Source organism: Rhinatrema bivittatum, chromosome 14 (genome assembly GCF_901001135.1).
Source record: "Rhinatrema bivittatum chromosome 14, aRhiBiv1.1, whole genome shotgun sequence".
NCBI classification, from domain to species: Eukaryota; Metazoa; Chordata; class Amphibia; order Gymnophiona; family Rhinatrematidae; genus Rhinatrema; species Rhinatrema bivittatum.
This window is the reverse complement of record NC_042628.1, coordinates 22,216,290-22,238,561: the sequence shown is the minus strand read 5'-3', so window position 1 is coordinate 22,238,561 and position 22,272 is coordinate 22,216,290. Positions and strand designations below refer to the sequence as shown.

The 22,272-nt window shown below is 39.5% G+C and overlaps 1 protein-coding gene across 3 annotated transcripts in view; it reads right to left on the bottom strand.

The window, feature by feature from the left end:
* The window catches only part of SNX29 (sorting nexin 29), a 464,358-nt gene that overhangs the window by 202,188 nt on the left and 239,898 nt on the right, over positions 1–22,272 (bottom strand). For all 3 annotated transcript variants that reach the window (XM_029577102.1, XM_029577103.1, XM_029577101.1), the window contains exon 17: positions 884–939. In XM_029577102.1, the coding sequence (XP_029432962.1) occupies positions 884–939 (56 nt within the window). The remainder of the gene's footprint in view (positions 1–883; positions 940–22,272) is intronic.

The window sequence follows — 22,272 nt, the reverse complement described above, 5'->3', positions numbered from 1 at the left end:
CTTTTTCTTGGGACGTTATTTCTTTGGAGGTGCTGGCTTCACTTTGGAAGACATACACTACTTGTGTCAGTGAAACTGATGATGGATTAGCAATGCAGCTGAAAGAAAATCCTAAGTATATTTATTTTATTTAACAAATTTTGAATACCGCACTCTGCAATGGAATTTGATCGAGGTGGTTTACAGTATCACATGCATAAAAACTAAAACAGAGTGTGGTACAATTAAAGCAAAGCATAAGACGGCAAATACTGACATCATAGGTAAAACAACAATAATGACATAACACCTCATTAGTTTGTACAGATGACCATTAACCAATCTACATAATGTTAAGTTATTTAATATTATTGTTTAAGATCCTCTGCTAAATGAAATTGTTATAAAAATCTGAAAGCCTAATATCTTCAGTGCATAAATGAATGATTCCATTTAAGTAAATTAAAAAAAAAAAAAAATACAAGCTCCCAGAAGAAATTCTGTCATAGGAAAAAATATGAATGTTGTGTCACCAACATCCACCCCCAATCTAGCACAAACAAGGTTTTAAATAATGTTGTCATATAGGTCCTATTTCCAATATCTCAGACAGAATGGTAAAGCTTGGTAGGGTGCACGGTCTAGTGGTTAGCATAATGGGCTGGGAACTAGGAGACCTGCATTCATGTCCTGCTTTTCCTGCTGATGCTCGTTGCAACCTTAGGCAAGGTCATTTTACCTCCTGTTGCCTCAGATACTTTCAGCGCCTTCAGGACAGGGTTTCATTCACTTGCCTATGCTTTCTTGTACAGTGCCATGGTTTAGAGTGCCATATAAAGGAACAAATAAAGTCACTGACATGGGCCTGTGTGAAACAAAGGGACGGCATTTGCTGTAAACTTACATTTCAAAATCTGACAAACTCTGGTCTTCCGATGTCTGACTCAAATCTCCTGGGACCTGCCAAAACAAAATCGTTCATCATTTTTTATGACACATTACATAATGAAGGTGACGTTTACAAGCCAAATTGCTTAGAGTTTAGAATTTAATAAACACCTTAGAGGATGTTATTGTACAAAAACAAAAGATTATGTCAAATCACAGCAGCAAGCCTGCAGTGAGAAATCTCAATTGATTGCACCCAGGAAGCTTTTGATATGATGGAAATAATCACACGCATAAAAAAGCATGTAATTTTCAAGAAATAAAAAAGTAATAATCTCAGAAAAGTTATTACATTTTTAAGTGAGCAACATGATCTATAAAATGTACAAGGCAAGTGCCTTACTAGTTTTGGTAGCTATTTAGATTATAACAGAGCTTTATAGTAAGACATGAGGGGGTTGGGGGAAGCTGGATTCTGACTTAAATATGAAACTTGCAAGCTCATCTCACCAGGATGATAGAGAACCAATGAGAATGTCAACAAAAACTGACTTGGATAAGGAGCAATATCCTGAAAGTGGTCAAGCTTTTATAGCTAGCAGCTGGGATATATTCCTAACTGTGTAAACTTTTGTAATTGGGCAGACTAAATAAGCCAATTGGTCTTTATCTGCCATCATCTACTATGTTACCATATTTTAGTTTGAGTACAATGGCACAAATTAAAGATTTACTGAAATTTTACAAGTAGCAACATTAATGAAAATATCTGAAAACTGAATTTTGATTAAGGAAACATACACTATGACAGAGAGAAATGCTTGTTTTATAATTCAGTATAAAATTTGTATAAAGTATACAATATCTCCATATCAAAATAAATGAAAGCAAAAGAACACCACTGGATTTTTTTTTTTTTTTTTTTAAGTACAACAAAGTTACTTACCTGTAATGGGTATTCTGAGGACAGTAGCTCACCAGTCATGCAACTAGGTGACATTATCCTGATGGTGCTGAACTGGATAGGCTCTTCCAAAGCTTTCTAAGAGATTCTGCAGCTCCACTGGACATGCATAGTAATTCTCACGCAGCCATGTGCCCCCAGCTTGCCTCAGTACTGTCATTAAGCTAACAAGCTAAACCCCAGAAGGGGAAGAAAGGTGAGTGATGGATGAACTGATGACTGATGACTGATGAACTGTTGTCCTCAGAGAACAGTTACTACAGAAAAGTAACTTCATTTTCTTTAAAAACAAGCAGCTCACCCATCACACAACTGGGACTCCTATCTAAGTATTGACCTTAAAATAAAAAGGGAGAGAGACACAACATCACATCAAGCAGGAGAAGTAAACAATTTTTGACAGGATAGAAACATCTGTTTCTTTTTAAATAAAGGACAACAAAAAAAAAGACAGTACAAATTATTTTAAAAAATGGGCCTTGTAGGGGGCCGAAGTTGGGCTCTACCCCTTAAAATGACACTTAGTTGCCCAAACTTGCTGTCACATCAGGAGTCACTACCTAAAGAATAATAGGATGTAAATGTGTGGACCAAATTCCATGTTGCATCTTACATATCTCTTCAATTGAGACTGACCTTAGATAGGCAACCAATGAAATCAAGGATCTGACATAGAAGGAGCAATCTTCTAACACTGCGAGCAAGGCTAAACACACAGACTTTAGCCAGCATATTCAAAGTTCATTTGTTTTTCAACAAATGATATTTTGAAATGAAAAAATCTATTTTTTAATTCATTCCAAATGGAACAAAAAGATCCTAAAATTTTTAGATATTTTTTTGTTTGCTTAAATTTATTTATTTATTTATTTATTTATTTATTTTAAGAGGCATCCATAGGCCTCCTACTGCTTTTTATGGTCCCAGAGTCCTCCCTGAGTCCTTTTACACCCTCTCATCCCCATCCAATAACCCAGGGCTAGGACTGCCCTAGGCTGGGCCAAGCCAAGCCAAGCTTGGGCCTCTCCAGGTCTCTGGCTCTACCCACCCCCACACACACAAAGAAGCCAGGGCCAGCACCACCCTAGCCCTCATATACCCCTTCAATGAAGGTCTTCCTACTAGAAAGGTGCAGGAGCAATCCCCAGTTGTTCATGCCCCACTAGTTTCGTCTTTAAAAATAACACTGGCCAGCCCTGAGACTGACGCCATTTTGTTGACATCAAACTTACTGCTTTTCTCAAGAATGGCTAATGCCATGTTGAAAAAGGAAACCGGGGACAGGAACAATTGGGGATTGCTCCTTTCTAAGAGGAAGACCCATGGAAAGGGTAAGTGAAAGCTGTAGGAGGACCCAGCCAGAGAGAGGAAACCCTGGCCCCATATTATTGGCAGTGGCAAGGGGAGGTCCCTGGTACCTGAGGAAGTGGCAGGCTCCCAGGGAGGCACTGATTTGTTTTTTTGTTTTGAAGGGGGGTTTATTTAATGTTTATTTTGGTTCCACAAATGAGCCAAACCAAAATAAAAATTATAAAAACTGAAAAGCTAATTTAAAAAAGCAAACCAAAGCAAAAGTTTTCCATGTGCACATCTCTAATGTGCAGAAATTCACTTTGAAAATGCTCGGATAACTGGCCCAGTGTGCGCACAGATTACCGAAGTAAAGTTATATCGCCTCTTCATGTAGATTAACTTAAACACACACTTGTCAAACTCAAATAGTATGCACTTAAGTTCCACCTCTGGTTCCTGGACTGCATCTCGACAATTCAATTTTTACATGCACTGAACCCCAGGCTATTTTACCATAGCCATTTATGCACATAGTACTGGGTGCTACTCCCTCACAGAGGAACTTAATGTTTATTAATGAGTTATTGACCCGGCCCTGCAATACATCATCTTGACTTGCTTAGGCTGACCCTTGCCCGATTCAAGCTATCACCTCATTAGTACCAAGGTACTTCACGGCTTTTACTTAACTCCCACGTGATGTGAATGGTCTTCAATAAACAGCCAGTGCCTTTAAAACTCTCAATACGTGTTTTTGGAATGTTTAAAGACTGAAGAGTATTTAATGCTTTTTCACTCATTTCTGCATTGCATTATTGTTTTTTTGTGTGTATTCTTTACTCCACCTATGCTTTGTGTTAATGGAGGAAGAGCGAGCATGGATTTAGCAAAGGGAAGTAATGCCTTACTAATATGAGTATGAGGTCTCCCATATCCTTTCATGCACATCTTGACAGAGTGGGCAGGTACTGCCAAAACCTCTTTAAGGGTATCCAGATAGTCGGAGGAGGCCAAAAATAAAATGCACAGCCTGAAATATCAATGTAGGTTGGGATAGGATGGTTTTTGCCATGAATTCTGTGCGTAAAGGACAGCTCTATTTAAATTTTACATCAATTTAAGAGGATTAGGTACATATTTATTTATTTTAAAATATCTGTTTATTGCATTTCAGATTTCAATAATCTATCCAAAGCGGTATACAAAATTTAAATATCAAATTACAATACATAAAAAACTAAAAAAAACTAAAACAATTCTACAACCTAAGCACACCTGGACCATCTAGCTATCATTAAAATCAATTTCAAGTCATCCAATTGTCTTACCCACCCCCACAGGAGGCAATAACAAATCTCCATATTGTTGCAAATACCACAGATGATTTTATCTGCAGGGTTTGCACCACTAATCAAAGGAAAATTACACATGGGAGTTTTGCTTTAGTTATTGCCACAGGGTAGAAAGTTGGCATGGTTTGAATCTGCATTTTGTGCATGAGAAAATTTAAAGGAAAGTTTGCACAGTTTTGAAAATGCAATATTCTTCGTTTGACCTAAACACGCCCACAAAAACACCTCCTAAGAATGCAGGTAAGCTATGCTTGCTGAAAAACATCATGATGCATACGTTTACCTGCACTGAGAGAGAGCAACTTTCAAAGAGCCGATGTACGAGAGCAAAAATGCATTTTATCCTGGAAACTGGCTTTCAAAATTGCCATCGGAACATATAAATAACTTTTCTTTCAAAATCAAATTCTATTTCTTTCCAAATGCTTGCTGGATTTTGAAGTTCCAGAAACTATTTTATTTCTTTTGCATGAATCATGTCCATTTTATTCCAGTACCTGCAATGACTTCACTGGTAGTCATATGTTATATGACTACCAGTAATAATAATAATAATAATAGTAATGCATAAGTTCCTGCAAATTTTGTTTAAATGTAAACCGATGTGATATGTAAAATCGAACACCGGTATATAAAAGTAAGTAAGTAAATAAATAAATAAATAAATATGCTTGTTTGCTATTTTTGTTACATAATATCCACTAAGAACATCATAAAGTCCTAATAAATTGTCAAAGTCCCTGCAAACATATATAAAGCATCAGTCTTCAGTCAGTCTAAAATAAGTGTCCACAGGCCAAAAAGAAAGCTTTCTAAAATCCTAAAATGCAAGTAAAAATATGATCATAAAAGCTCACTGCTACCAATGTCACCAGTTTTAATATATAATAAATAAATCCTAGCAATCCTAGACCTTTCACAAGCAAATCAACCTCTTACAAGAAAAATATACAAAACTAGAAAGAAATATCAAATGCACGCAACAGCATACAAAATCCAGCTATTCACAACTAAAGTCAGCCTTCCCCCTTTTGCTTTTATTAGATACTGCTGCAATCGGCTGAATATATGAAGCTACAGAGAGCATGATTCTAGCATCACTGGAACTGCTGATCCTGACCCTTGATATAGACCAGGTTGAAACAAGGCCTATACTGGGACAATTCCATGGGCTGCAGTTCAACTAATAATAGATATCAAATCTGATTGGGTACAATGTACTTCATTCTTGATTATAAGAACATGAGAAATCAGTAGACCTGGAATCGACCTAATAGGTCCCCGAGATCCTAATATCATCATCAGTTACAGCTTCTGTTGGCTAAGGCTTATCATCAGGTTAGGCTTCAAAATAGGATCTTTTCAACTGTGGTTTCTAGACTTTAGAATGAGCTACCACTGGAAATCAGGGAGGAAAAAGATTGAATTTGATTATGGAGAAAATGGAAGACATGGTTAATGACTACTGAAGTATGTGGAGGAGGAGGCAATTGGTTGGACAGGTAAGGTAGTGATTATTGACCCTTGAGGAATCTGGAGCCGAGAATACTTGGAGTGGGAGATGTGTTTTGCTTATTGTTTGTTTTATGATTTTGTTATTGTCATTTATTTTACAGATATTGTTTGTACATTACTTTGAGCAATTTTTTAAATAAATCTGGAAAGCGATTCATATATTTTATTAAATAAATATATACAATTACCATTTTGGGTCAAACCAAGAATCCATCAAGCCCAGTATAAAAAGCTTTGCTTTGCTGTAATCCAAGTAATCCACATCTAGTATAGGCAGTAATTGCAGCCTTAAACACTACTAAACAATAAATACAACAGCAGATTCAGAAGGATCATTAGGGGCTCTGCTCCCTTGACCAAAGAGAAAAAACTTCTGTGAAAACCCCAAAATGATCTACAGTTCAAAACACAAAAACTACATGCAATAATAACGGCATAGGGTTTTATGATCATTATTTTTATATTGCTCCTGAGATCTCCCTCGAGGCATCTCTACGGTAATATTTCATTTAAGGCATCCTCTTCCCTCAGAAACTCATTTATATCCCAACCTCAGTATTATGAATTTCAACAATTTTTATTTCTGCATCTTATTGCTTCTGTATGCCAATAATGATCCCCTTCAATTTACTTCATACTTAATTCCATAAGACTCACAACCAAGTTAGATGCATGCACATTTCATGCTTGAAACTGCAGTACATTTGTATACTTCTCTCAGCTGCCTCCTGGCCACCAGCTGGCCAGGAGGTGCCCCATAACTTTACCTCAGGTCAGTAGATTTTTTTCTTTAATCCTAAAGCTCCACTGCATCTACTCTTCCAGATGCTAATCTACCCCAGCTAGTTATCAGTCAGGAGATCCTCAGTGTCCTTGGAATTGATTCCAAGCCAGGAGACACACATATTAGATAACAAAACTTAAATGGAAAACGGAGCACAAAACGTTACTCAGGAATGTCAGCTGTCACCTCATGCATCTGAAATACAACTTGCTGGTTGGCAGCTTTTTAGACTAAGGAGGTTGTGTACTAAAACTGAATGCTTTTTAATTCCAGGCTAGTGAAATGTGTAAAAGGTTTCTGGAGAGAAGCTACCCTTATAGGTGTATAAATGCTTACGATAAACGTGCATTATTTTTCAGTTCAGGAACAAATGTTGATTTCAACTAAAAGTTGTCAAAAAGTGGAGCATCTGATAGGTACATTATATTTTTCTACAAAAGCTGGTGAAACATATTTTGCACAAATACTGTCATATCCTGAAATTACATGATGTTTTTCAAGATGTCCCAATGACTTCTTTTAGAAGGGAAAATTTGACGGATTTTCTCATTCCTTCCTTTTTACTTTCACTAAAAAAGCATCACCATGGCGAGCACGGACGCCGGGGAGGCGGTGGGAGACATGGCCTCTTCGACCATGCAGCATTGGCGCATGCTGATGATGCAGCCCATGATTACCTGTCCTTGTGATCTGATATGTATAGTGGTACAACTAAAGGCGTCGCAGCTGCATTAATAATAAAAGGATAGAAGTTCACATTGATCTACACTGTTCACAGAAAGGACATTGCTTTCAGAACTTGAAATTTTGTGTCATTGGTATAATCTAGACAGATGATAGGGAACACCATGAAAAGTATATGAATAGATTTTTTAAATGAATATTATTTATAGACATTTGATATTCTGCCTTTTTCCAAGAATAGCCTCAAGGCGAATTACAACACATTTATATCAAAGAGCAGCATTTGAAACTACTTTGCAGTTCCTACTTGGCCATTCAAGTACTTAGATTAGGAGATTGTGGGTCTCTGTAGGAAGGGCCTGGCTGAAAAGTAATGCCTTTGCTTTTTTCCTGAAAGTGAGGTAAATTGGCTAAAGGCGTAGGGGCAGTGCTATCTTGTGAGCAAAGATAGATTCTTCATTAGAATTCCATAAGGATGTCCATAAGGATTTAAATCAGACACTGATAGGTATTTTTTTTAATGATTTATAGCTGTACTATAATAACTATTTATCAGCAAATTCTTGATGCATTAGAATGCTTTTATTATGATGGCTATGATAATGATTTTTTGAGAAGTGGCCGTTTCTCGTGTATTTCTTGTGTATTAAACGTGTTATTCATTTGACCAACAGTTTTACTTTAGTCATCAAGTTTGCAGAATTGTTTTTGGAATACTATAAGCATAAACATACAATGATATTGAAAGTGGTTTCTATTATCATTAATGTCAGGCAACAACACTTCGAGATGCATGCAGATGTTATCACAGATGGAGTTTGTAAACGCAATGAAGAGTTTATATTCTGCAGTTCTGTATTCTCTGTTCTTTAAACGTTTGCTTTTTTAACTGTTTTATTTAAATGTTGCCAATTTCTTAAAGAGTTTCTGAAGCAGATTGGAGATAATTTTCAACAGATGTTATGCGATAAATGGGCTTTTGAAAATTGCTACTTTTACATGCAGAACTCCTTTGAAAATTCACTCCATAGGGCTGAATTTTCAAAAGGTTTTATGTGGCTAAATGGACTTTATGCACATAAATGGGATTCTGAAAATTGGTAGGACATATGCTACTTTAGCGCATGGAACTCCTTCAAAAATTCATTCCTTTGTCTTTTGGGTTTGTAAAACAGCTACTAAAGAGTCGTCATATCTTGCAATACTATTGTAAGAAATGTGCTGACGTCCCTGAAGTTAGAAAAACTTAGCAAAATGTTCTTTCTGTTTTGAGTAGCACTGAGGTGGCAGCCCATCGTGAAAGATGCCTATATTCAAAGAAGATTTTCTACTAACCACATTTTCTTAGGGTTTGATATTTAGGATTGCTGGAAGAAAAACACCGATGAACTCCTTTTTCCCTTAAGGCAGAGTGATTCTCAATACAGAAAACCTTTTTCAAAATTGGAATCATTTTTATCCAGATCAATCTTACCAGTTTCAAAGTTTCTCCCTTTACATGGCTACATTGGTGCAGGGTAAATGTAACTGGGTAAGAAAGGGATCGGATCAGGGAGTTCCTTGGGTACAATATTCAGTACTACCTGGCTAAATTTCCGCAGACAACGTCGCGAGGATGAATAGCTTCCCTAACTCTATACATGCAAAATGTAAGGTGAATTTTAAAAGAAATATTTGTGCAAAATGAGTCACAAAATGAGTCCCCTATGAGGAAAGACTAAAGAGGTTAGGACTTTTCAGCTTGGAGAAGAGACGGCTGAGGTGGGATATGACAGAGATGTTTAAAATCATGAGAGGTCTAGAACAGGTAGATGTGAATCGGTTATTTACTCTTTCGGATAATAGAAAGACTAGGGGGCACTCCATGAAGTTAGCATGGGGCACATTTAAAACTAATCTGAAAAAGTTCTTTTTTACTCAACGCACAATTAAACTCTGGAATTTGTTGCCAGAGGATATGGTTAGTGCAGTTAGTATAGCTGTGTTTAAAAAAGGATTGGATAAGTTCTTGGAGGAGAAGTCCATTACCTGCTATTAAGTTCACTTAGAGCAGTGGTTCTCAACCCTGTCCTGGGGACCCCACCAGCCAGTCGGGTTTTCAGGATATCCACAATGAATATGCATGAGAGAAAATGTGCATACACTGCCTCCATAACATGCAAATTTTCTCTCATACATATTCATTGTGGATATCCTAAAAACCCGACTGGCTGGGGGGGTCCCCAGGACAGGGTTGAGAACCACTGACTTAGAGAATAGCCACTGCCATTAGCAATGGTAACATGGAATAGACTTAGTTTTTGGGTACTTGCCAGGTTCTTATGGCCTGGATTGGCCACTGTTGGAAACAGGATGCTGGGCTTGATGGACCCTTGGTCTGACCCAGTATGGCATTTTCTTATGTTCTTACATACACATGTATGTGGCCCGTGCATGAAAACCATGTATATGCATCCATATGTGCATGCGTGAGCAAAAATAGCACATGTAAAAAAGGGGCGGTCCGGGATGTTTCTGGGCAGGGCCAACATTTACGCATACAAGTTGCTATTTTAGAACCTGCTAAAGAGATGTGTGTAAGTCTGTCACCTACATATATTTACATCTGCTAATTATCTGGTGTAAGTGAGAATAAAAGAGTTTATGCCAAATACTGACTAGGTGAGGGATGTGGGTAAACCGGGAGCAAAGTTCAGGCTCAAGAACTAGAAGGGTATTGATGACCTAGATTCGGACTGGACAAACTGGTGGTTGAATTGATAAAACTGGTAATTTCCTTCAGGCACGCTTGTTTTAAAATTCGCTGACTTGGGCATGTAAAAGCTGGCAAGTGCTAAGGAAAATATGTGAAATCTCCATGAAATAATGTTTAAAATTTGGAGCACAAATATACACACATTATCTGGATAAGTTTTGACTTCTCTGGTTAAGAACATAAGAAAATGCCATACTGGGTCAGACCAAAGGTCCATCAAGCCCAGCATCCTGTTTCCAACAGTGGCCAATCCAGGCCTTAAGAACCTGGCAATTACCCAAAAACTAAGTCTATTCCATGTAACCATTGCTAATGACAGTGGCTATTCTCTAAGTGAAGTTAATAGCAGGTAATGGACTTCTCCTCCAAGAACTTATCCAATCCTTTTTTAAACACAGCTATACTAACTGCACTAACCACATCCTCTGGCAACAAATTCCAGAGTTTAATTGTGCGTTGAGTAAAAAAGAACTTTCTCCGATTAGTTTTAAATGTGCCCCATGCTAACTTCATGGAGTGCCCCCTAGTCTTTCTATTATCCGATTATCTTTCTATTATCCGATTATCCTTAAAAAGTGCTACTTATCTAGCTAAATAAAATAGCCAGATAAGTCTTCAAATGCTTTTATCCAGTTATCTTGTTTATTCAACTTAGTAACTTTATTCTTTTATTTATCTGGATATCTTACTTTGCTGGATAAGTCTTAAACAGTGCTATTTAGCCAGTTAGACTGATAAGTCTCAAAAGACGCTACCTAAGTGGCGACTTACCCACCATTTAGCCGGATAAGCCAAAACTTATCTGACTATTGTTAAATACATGCAACATGTTGAAAGGTAGATTTACACATATTTTATATCATGATATAAAATACATGTGCATGAGTACGTGCATACCTACACGCGAGCATAGGGGCACACGTACACATATTTTAAAGTTATCCTTTTTGTGTGGTTAGACTTAGTCGGTTGTTCAGCAACACTTTTAGCTGGATCAGTGCCATTAAATATTAGGTAAAGATATGTGGATACATTTACTCAGTTAACATTAGCCACACTGCAGCTTCCAAATATCAACCCCTTGGAAGCTAAGCTCTTCATGAAAAAAAAATGGGAATAATTGATTACATTAAACCAGCACTTTGTGATGCTGTAGCCAGCTCCAATGTGATTCTCCCTAATGCAAGATCTTCATATACATGTTGGTTTTTAGGTATGAATATTATCCTGTCTATAGCTTTTTCTATGTGAGAATATTTTTGCCTCTGTTTTTTTTTTTTGCAGACGAATATTTCAAATACATACACACACAGACATTTACACTATATATTACATATCATAATGCTATTACAATGCAGGAGAAACTGTCCAATGTGAAGATAATATACCTGACCATGAATACCTCCTCTATAACCAATACTTGTTTGCTTGTTTGTTGAGTTATAATTATGTCACTTTGTAAACCGTTGTGATCTACACATGGAACGATAGTATATAAAATGTCTAAATAAATAATAGTAGCAGAATATATAGTAAATATCTATAACCAATTTTTTACAATAGAATATTCAACTATTATTGGCCATGTTCAATAGTCTCCCTAATTTAGAAATCATTACCAATACAGATTGTATTTTTTTCTTCAGTCTTTTTTTGTAATATCTTTTTCTCAAAGGTTCTATTTGATCTCTTTTAAGAATGATCACTATATCTCAAGATTGGCTACAGACTTCCATATAAATTGTCAGCTTTATAGCAGGCTGTACTACAAATGCTTACTGAAAGATCAGCTACCAGTGAAGATCAATGTGTGTCGAAATATGAACATTGCAAAGCTATGTTCTTTGCTCCAGAAGATGATGTGATGGTATTTTCTGAAGATTTAGGACAGGTAAGGGACATGGCTTCCCATAACAAGAGTAATCTAACTTTTGCCAAGTCAAAACCTGTCCTCCTAGCCCTCATTCTACTTATATTCTGTGTATTCAAATTACTTTACATATCTGCATCTCAGTCCAATCAACAAGAATTGTGAAAGAATAAACATATTTTGCTTTTATACTTTTAGGAATTGTCATATTATAAGAATCAGCTTCATGGTCATTCAGGCCAAGAGGAGCTGCTCATACTGTCTGAATGACGACAAATACAAACTATTACTACTCATATTAAAATACATGTGTTCCTAGTCCAAATGGCAAAGTGGCAAACTCTGCCCCAGACATACGTGACTAATCTTTTGGTTAAAATATTAATAGTGTGTGCAATCTGAGAAAGGATTGGTCATCATGTCACTATTCAAAATGTCAGAGACTGTGATAAACAAGGTTAAAATGTTCATTATGGAAAAATATCCAGTTCCCAAAATAATTTCTAGATTCCTTCATGTTCAACACAGATGTGAAGGCAAAATATGCCTTATAAAAGTCAAAGTAATTGGGAAAATGAGAAAAAATTTGACCAATTAAAATATTAAAACCATCCCAGTTTCAGAGTACCTAATTCCATTGGAGAGATCTTACCAAGCACTGTGACTTGGGGCTTTCAGCACCATTCAATCATCCTTCTAAATAATAAGCAACACTATGCCAGTAAAATTCTAGGTCACCTTCTACCACATTCTGTCAAATAAATCAAGAACACTCAAGACATTGGAATGAATTTATAAAGGTAATTACTTTCTACTTAAGTCAGAAGAACATAAGAAATTGCCAAACTGGGTCAGACCAAGGGTCCATCAAGCCCAACATCCTGTTTCCAACAGTAGTCAATCCAGGCAAGTACCCAAACACTAAGTAGATCCCATGCTAATGATGCCAGTAATAGCAGTGGCTATTCCCTAAGACAGCTTGATTAATAGCAGTTAATGGACTTCTCCTTCAAGAACTTATCCAAACCTTTTTTAAGCCCAGCTACACTAACTGCACTAACCACAACCTCTGGCAACAAATTCTAGAGCTTGTGTTTTGAGCGAAAAAGAATTTTCTCCGAATAGTTTTAAATGTGCTACTTGCTAACGTCATGGAATGCCCACTAGTCCTCCCTACTATCCGAAAGAGTAAATAACTGATTCACATCTACCCGTTCTAAATCTCTCATGATTTTAAAGACCTCTATCATATCTCCCTTCAGCCGTCTCTTCTCCAAGCTACCTCCTCAGTCTCTTTCCCTACATTCTTTTTCCAAGGAATGGGTCATTTCTGGGTGGATGAAGGAAAACCTTCTTGGCCCAGGCAGTGATGTGTGATCTCCCTTGTGAGTGTGTTATCATAGCTTTCTGGGAGAGGTTCACTTACAAACCAGGCAGGACTCACTGGATTGGCATTCAAATTGAAGTTTACAGTGATTCCTTTCAAAAGAATGAATAGGTGCAAAATATAAAGTGTCCAAGTGCATCCAGGGTCCTTAGAGCTTCAAGAGAACAGATTTATGTGATCTCTATCTCTGTGGATGTGTCCCTCCAAACAGGGACTTGGAACTGGCTTATCTTCCATGGTGTAAACTGATAATTGTCCCAGATGAGCTGGGGGTATCCTAATCATGATGGGATCCCCCCCTACTCAGTACCTGAGGTCCACATTGAATCCCAAACTGGCAGTGTCCTGTATTCCAGGGGTGGAAACTGTGATAGGGAAGTAGCCAGCTGATTTTCTCCACTTTTTTCCCTTTGACTCCTCTACAAAAGATAACGTCTGACATTCCAGGAGGAAAGACCTAATAATGAAAACAGTCCTTAAAGCTTCCAGCTCTGGGCAAGGAAGGGAGACAGAAAAATACTTCTTTCCCCTTTGATGGAAAGCTAAATCTCTGATCAAATCACTTCTCTTCTCTCTGCACGGTCTCTGTACCTTCCCCTCTTGAACTGGGCGAAGAGGTACACAGCTCCCTCCTGACCACCTGAACAGGATATTCTGCCAGCCAGAAGGCTCAGGTCCAAACTGTAAAACTTAAGAAAAACTGCAAAAATCCAGAGGACCTGGCAGGGTAGTGACTCTCCGCCTTTCAATGCTAGGCTGGAGGCCTAACTTGGAAAGCACACTAAAACAGTTCCTTCTCCTTCAAAAATCAAATCTACATTGCCACCCTGTATCTTGGGCTAGCCCCCCACTTGTGCGTACAAGGACTTCCAGTTCCAGATAACCTCTAGGGGAGGTGCTGTACTACATGGCATGTCCCTTTACTGCAGTCTAATCAAGGGGTGGGGACTAGGGCCATTTAGTGGACACCTCATAGTCTCTACACTGGCTGTAGGGTGGTATAAAGAACTTTTACGCAAACAAATAAATACATAAATAAAATAATTATTTTACTGTAAGCTAAAGCTCCGTCTGGGAGGGCTGCCAGTCAAGAAATGAAGCAAACCAGAAAGTAAATAACCGGTTCAAGAAAGGATTAAATGCCATCGTAAACTTATATTGGTCTATCCAGAGGGGATTAAATAAACCAAAATATTTATTTCAGGGTGTTTCATAATCATTTTGAAAAGCTAAATTCATTGCTGGGGGGGATTAATACCATACACTGCACCTAATCAAACTACTTAGAACAAAATTGTTCATTCTGCTTATCACATAATAGTAATTTTTTTTAATGATGCGATGTAGATTAGCCACACTTAAATGTCTTTATTTGCTAATATTTGAGATTTAGAGATGCACTGTCAAGGTTGATGAAATGAGAATTGGAAAATCTCTAAAAAAGATAAACAGTGCTATCTGTTGGTAGTTAGTCATATCTGGTATTAGTTTTGCCTTCTTTAACCCTTTTTTTTCTAACTGAAAATTGTTTACAAACATGGCACAGCAACAATGACTCATATAGCTTAACTAGAACTGACTCAGCAGGATAGGTCAATCACTGTACTAATCACATAGTCAAAAACTGTTTTACCAGGATGAAAATCCTTTGCAGGGGAAACGCTATATCAGAATCCTTCAAAAGAATATCTCACTAACAGGGTCATTCATCAAAATGAGTTATCGCGTTAACGCCATAACGCATGCGATAGTAATGGTAATGCGTGGCACAAATGCAAATTTTTCAAATGGGCAAGATTGGGGAAGGGTTTGGGCAGGATTAATGAAAATGAAGGGCATTTTCCCACTGAGTGATAGCGTAATGCATGCTATCGCACGCTTTTAACGCTGGAAATAATTACACCTTTTTTCCTGGTGTTAAACTGTGTGAAATGCCCGAAACGGCCGCAACGCAATTTGTGATAAAGATTGCAAATTGCATTTCGGCCATTTTTTGGGCTTGGGGAGAGGGAGGGAGAGACAGAGAGAGAGAGAGAGAGAGAGAGAGCGCCTTTGGGGAGGCCTTTACAGTATTCAACTATTTATATCACTATAGGAGGGCCATCTAATAACTTGAGGTGAGGTTTTGGTGGTGATTTTGGGGCCAGTTTTACATGCAGAGTGAGATGTACAAACAGCACAGTACACCTCAGTGAAGATTTGACGTCATTTGGAGTGAGGAAATTCTCACAAAGATGAGATTTCTCAATGTTCTCTCGCCCTAGCTTGGACACTCCAAATGATGCCAAATCTTCACCGAGGTATACTGTGCTATTTGTACGTCTCACCCTGCATATAAAACTGGCCCCAAAACCCTAAACCCCCACCAAAATCTCACCTCGAGTTATTAGCTGTCCTCCTATGATATAAAGAGGCTCTCTTTCTCTCTCTCTCCCCCCCCCCCCCAGGCACTTTGCGAGTAGCAAACTCCTCAGGGTGCAAAAACTTTAATGCACCTCGTAATACTACCTATGCGAAGCGCTAACATAATGCGTGGTGTGGTAATTCAACAATTAGCTTAGTCATGCCCCTTTTTCTTATTGCGGGTGATATGCGAAATTATAGCATTTTGATGAATCTAGGGGTCAATTATCAGTACCAATACCCTATAAAGACATCATCAATCACTGGCTCCTGGCCCAGTCCTAAAGGCCCCCCTCCAACAGGTCTTGGTTCTTGAATCTCATGAAAGCAATTACTGAGAGGCTCCAAGCAAGGTACCCATAGCTAACATAGATAACATAATGCTTTTCCCCTTTCTCCCTCCACTTTTCCTTTTTCTCCAGCCCCAGGCAAAAATCAAGCAGCAGTGGGAGCATTTTCTGCTGCAGCGCTCTGGGCCAGAAGCATCATGGATAGTGTGGGGGCAGGGTAGAACATTATTTAAGAGAGACCTCAGTTGATAGCAGGCCTCTTTTTCCTGACCCACAATATCAAGTTGTTGGTTGCCATTGCTGTAACTGTTACTGCAGGATTTCATTCCCCTGGATAACACTTCAGTCACCCATAGCTGTTACCCCCAAACACTGCACCAACACAGCTGTATGAGGATGACGTCATTTCCTGTGGCCAGGAGAGGCACATTACTGTATGCCCCTGACATCTGTAGTGTGTCCTAGCGACATGCTCCAGGATTGATTTATACAAGGTGCAAGAAGCAGGAGCAAGCAACAATGCTTTCAAATCAGGGTCCACACAGAGGAACAGTACGCTTTAAGCCAGCAATCCTTGCTTGCAAGCAGAGGAAGGTAAAATATGGTGGCCCCATGTAAGCCCTGGCCTACTCCAAGTGGTAACACCACATATCAGTGTGTGTAGGATACAGTCCCAGCATGCATCACTTGGACAAAGGTAATTTCCCCGAGCATTCTAATCTTTGCCAGTTCAGCTGCACGTCCAGGTACCACAGAGATCACCAATTTGCCAACCATACAGATCTTGGGGCTCTGTCAGCAAGCTGGCCCAAACATGGTGGAAACCTTTTCAGTTCCACAACTATCACCTGCAGTACAGCAATGGAGAGGACTCTGAACAGAACTAGCCCAGCCTCTGTCCCAGCATTCCTGCTGGTTAACATGCCAGCCACATGGGCCTGGCAACTGAAAGCATAGCCCAAAATGCCTATATCATATAACAGGGCTCAACCTTGGGCAAGCCTTCACCAGCCTTACCCACACACATGGAGAAGGCCCCCATTTTGGGAAGGGTGCAGCATGGCCCATTTACTCAAGCCTTTCCATTGCCCTGGCATAATTAGCATGGATTCTAACCTTGAGGTACCCCAGTAGTACCCTCTCCTTCTATGTGAGGTGTTTTTCAGAGCATAGACATGATCAACATGCAGGTTCAGGCACAACTTGGCATGGATGCCCTTCTTCAGTCAAGGCACCCTTTAGGAATAAGCTGATGGACCTGGACCCTGTAGAGTACACCATCTCATACCTGGATGCGACAAGTGACTTGGTGAATGAAGTCAATGGGCAGCCACAAAGATAAGGTCCAAAAGGCCGAACAATACAAGCCCCTCTGCCAGGGAAACATGACAGGTCATGTAACAACCAGTGCTAATCCACCATGCTTTGCATGTACCAATGAAAATATGCACTCCCTAAGATAAGAAAACTTGGGTGTCGTCAAGAAAGCAATCCAGCATTTGGTCCCATGCCAAATTCCACTGACATGCAGCTCTTCCACTAGGCAGCATAGATCCAATGGCAGGTGTAAATCGAAATCAAGCTGATTGAGAACACAAAAAGCCTTAAAATACCAGAAGATTCAACTGGAGACCCAGAAGGTGTGATGAAAGAAGGGGAAATTAAATGGGTTTTGCAGTTATCATCTGGTGTTTTCTTTCCCTGTGTAATCAGAAGCCACTATCACTGGAAGTCATTTGGTGAATTGAGTCTTGAATGTATGAAAAGGCATCTTAATGGAGATGATAGGAAAAAAACGATAACAGAAATCAAGACAGCGTGGGACAAACACTTTTGTAGTTACCTGAACTGCCACCAAGCCCCAAGCTCTGCATTGCTGCAGTTCTGCACATGTAAGCTCCCCATGCTCTTGCGCATACACCTGGCTTGGGGCCCATCAATAGTCTCCCTAAAATGGGGCCTCCTTGACTACTCAAATAGCCACAGGACTGAGCCAGGTCTGCCCAAACCTGGCCCTCCATATGGGGCCAGTCTGTAAATGTACAGCTAACCTGGGAAAATGGGGTAATCTATGTTAACTTTGGTTATAAATTTCTACATAGAGGTAACCTGCACAGAGCAGCAGTTTCTATCCCTAACAGGAGGCATGGGGGTAACTTCCAGAAAGCAGCAGTTACTACCCTTAGTAAGAGGCATGTGGGGTAACCTGCACAGAGCAGCAATTACTACCATAAGCAACTTGCTGGATAGATTGGGTGAACCATGGTCTCTCTCTGCTGTCATTTTCCATGTTACTGCCCTCGGCATGGCTTTTGACCATGCTGATAAGCGCCACCATAAGGGACCTGTTGCATTGCTTGCTTGCAGAGGATACTGAACTCACATGGCTGACTGCCTGAGGGAAACCACCAGAAGCCTAGCTTCCTGCAGGGCCAGTCTTCTGTCTGGCACTATTTCTAGGGGGAATAAAAAAGAAAAAGACCACAGGCAGCCAAAAGGCCTACCCCATATTGTCTGCCATAGGGTAGGAAAAAAAGGAATAGGCAGAGATATGCTGCTACTCGCAGAAAAGACCATCACTGCCCCCTGCCTCTCTCTCCTAAACACCATACCACAACAGTGGCCCTGAGGGGGGGAAAACCATATGCTTCCCTTGCCCCTTTTTCTTTTAATAAACTTGGAACTGCTGATAGACAGTGGAGTGCCAGCAGCATTTTGATTTCCTTCTTTTTTTTTTTTTTGGCTTACAAGCTGCAAATCCAAGGTTCAATGAAGCATTACAATACATATAACATAAATATGTATCAAGCAGCAAATATTAAACATCACATAAAATACAAAAAACATACTGAAATATCATAAAATGTAATAATGAAAAATAGGATAAAAACACCAGTTTGTTAGATAAATAAAAAATGTAAAATACAAATAGAGACTCGTCATATAAATAGTAATATAATTCTAAGTAATTCATGGATATAAAACTGATAATAATACAACAAAAACCATCAAGGAGTTAAGAGCCAATTAACTGTACAAATTTAGAGAACATAAAATTAAAAATTAATAAGACGGGATGACTTTCTCTGACCTGGAGAAAAGCCTAATTAGAGATTGCTTACTTGGCATCTAAACGTTAAATAATTTAGTTCAAGGTAGACCTCTCTTGGCATTTCATTCAACAGTTTGGACACAGCGATGAGAATGTTCTTTTCCTTGTCCCCCTCAATCAAAATTCTGAGTGCATAGGGAAGTATTAAAAAAGCCTCAGGTACTGATCCTTTAAAGATACAGTTAAGAGGTATATCAATCTAATCTCTTGGATAAATAAATTGATCTGGCTTTCTTTAAGAGCCAAAAAAAGAGTTAAATTGTTAAAATGAGATCTAAACTGGGTGGGCAGCCAATATAACTCCCTGAGGGTAGGTGTAATTCTCTTCCTCCTCAATACACTTATTATTATTCTGGCAGTGACATTTCGCTCTAGTTGTAGTTTGTTAATTAGTTTAACATAGAGCCCATCATATAGGGAGTTATAATAATACAAATATGATATCCCTAGTGCCTGAGTGGCTGTTTTTAAATCATCACTGGCCAGAGAAGGACAGAGTTGTTGCCTTAATCTTAATTTCATAAATGCCTTTTTTGAAATTTCTATAATTTGTCTTTGTAGCTTCAGGGACCAGTTAAAAACAAAATCGAGCTATAACCAGTGCCCCTAGGCTCCCGTGATTGTGTGTGGTCATGGGAGAAACTGCATAATTAGCTTGTTGCAACATGACTGACAATCTGCCACAGAATCAATATTCCTGAATCTTTTCCATCTCTTAATTCAATTTTTTAAAGAAAGCTATAGGATGCCTTCCCACCTCCAGTATCATCTTGTTCACTGTTCCTGCTTCAGGAACACCTTGCAATCAGCCTTACAGGGAACCCTGTCCTTCTGGAGTTCCCCATCCCCCCTTCCTCCTGTCCTGAAGTCAACAGGAGTGGAGGGCTGAAACTGAAGTTGACAGAGAAAGCACAAATATTTGATCTCTCAAAGATCAACCATAAACCAGCTACAAAGATCTGGATGTGGTTTTAGAAATCTACAATCGATGGACTCCCACAACTAGCACAGAGGACATCAATTTCAATTCATAGAAACATTGACAAGTTTCAAACTAATGTTAACACAACCTCTCTTTTTATGTCTGTTACCAAGTGCCCAATATATGTGCACACATTTTTCTGTGTAATTAACAGCATGACAACCTACTGATGCTGAGGGCATTTTCAGCATACATAAGCTCATATACTGGAAATCACAAGAATTTTCTCAAGAAAATATAAAAAAAAGATGGTTACACTATTTCAATTCAAAACAAAAGTGACACTTCACAATAGTTGACAAATAGTCGATTTTTGTACTTGGTAAATTTTGTATTTGTATATAGTTTAAATATTAAAAAAAAAAACATGAATGGTTTTCAATAAAAATGGACTTTTCTGGCACAATCAAGTATGAATCTTTGTAAAATTATGAAATTTTTCCACATAACTGCAGCAAAATTTTGAAAAATCTGCCACAGAATTTGCTAACTCTTGCAACAGAAACTTGAAAAATCTGCCACGGGAAACTGGGGGCTCTAGCTATAACCTTATCCCTTTATTAACAAAGGGATGCTCTCAAATTCTGGAACTAAAGGTAGTGGTTGAGCAGAAAGGTTTTTAAATCCAAAGATCCTTAGTTTTATTAGAATTTTGCTGATGGGAGGTATAATTTTCTCTTTCAAGTTCCCCTGTAAATGCATTGTAGTTTACCAAGGAAATAAGTTTGTATTTTCTGACCCTACTCATCTTGCAAACCAGCAAGCGGGCGCTCTTTGGTGCATGTGCATCAGTGTGCTCCCAGATAACGCAGCCATTTTATAACTTGCACGCATATATGTGCACGCTATAAAATACCCTGGCTGTGCGCACATGTGCACCTAATTTTAAGGGGACATGAGCCTATGCCTGTAAATCCTGCTTCTATCATATAAGTCAGGGAATTTTAAAAGGGGTGCACATCCATGCCATTGCCAGTTGAACCAGTTTGTTCAACAGTTTGCCCAATTAACAGCTAGGTCCTTCAAATCTCCATGATTTGATAGTCTGCTTTCTCCCCAGGCACCCCAGATCCTTTAAACCCTTGAAAAATGGCTTTTTATTTTTTTTAACTTACACCTCGTCCCTAGCAGAAGTAAATTTAAGTAGCAGGGGATATGGGCGCATACATTTTTTAAATAGGTGGGTAAAGTCTGCACGTTCAATGTATTGATGTATGTGGTTTCAATGCATTGCATGCATTCGCATGTAAACATACATAAGCAAGCATGTTTCAGGGTAGAGATACATGTATTTTATAAAATGTGCATATCATATGCTCGTGTTATAAAATACTATAGTAAATCTATATATGGCTTTATACATGCGTATATGCTGCTGTGCACAGTGGGGTAGATTTTCAAAAAGGGCGCCTTCGCATACTTTTGTTTGCGCATCAGGCGCAAACAAAAGTACGCTGGATTTTAGTAGATACGCGCGTAGCCACTAAAATCCTGGATCGGCGCGCGCAAGGCTGCCGATTTCGTGTAGCCAGTGTGCGCCGAGCCGCACAGCCTGCCGCCGTTCCCTCCAAGGCCGCTCCGAAATCGGAGCGGCCTCGGAGGGAACTCGCTTTCGCCCTCCCCTCACCTTCCCCTATCTAACCCACCCCCCCGGCCCTATCTAGACCCCCCCTACATTTGTCGGGGGATTTACGCCTCCCGGAGGGAGAAGTAAATCCCCGCACGCCAGCGGGCCGCTAGCACGCCGAGACGCGACCTGGGGGCGGTTCCGGAGGGCGCGGCCACGCCCCCGGACCGCCCCGGGCTGAAACCACGACCCCGGGCCCGCCCCCGAAACGCGGCGTCCCGCCCCCAAAACGCCGCGCCGATCCGACACGCCCCCGACACGCCCCCCTCGAAAAACCCCGGGACTTACGCGAGTCCCGGGGCTCTGCGCGCGCCGGTAGGCCTATGGAACATAGGCGCACCGGCGCGCAAGGCCCTGCTCGCGTAAATCCAGGCGGATTTACGCGAG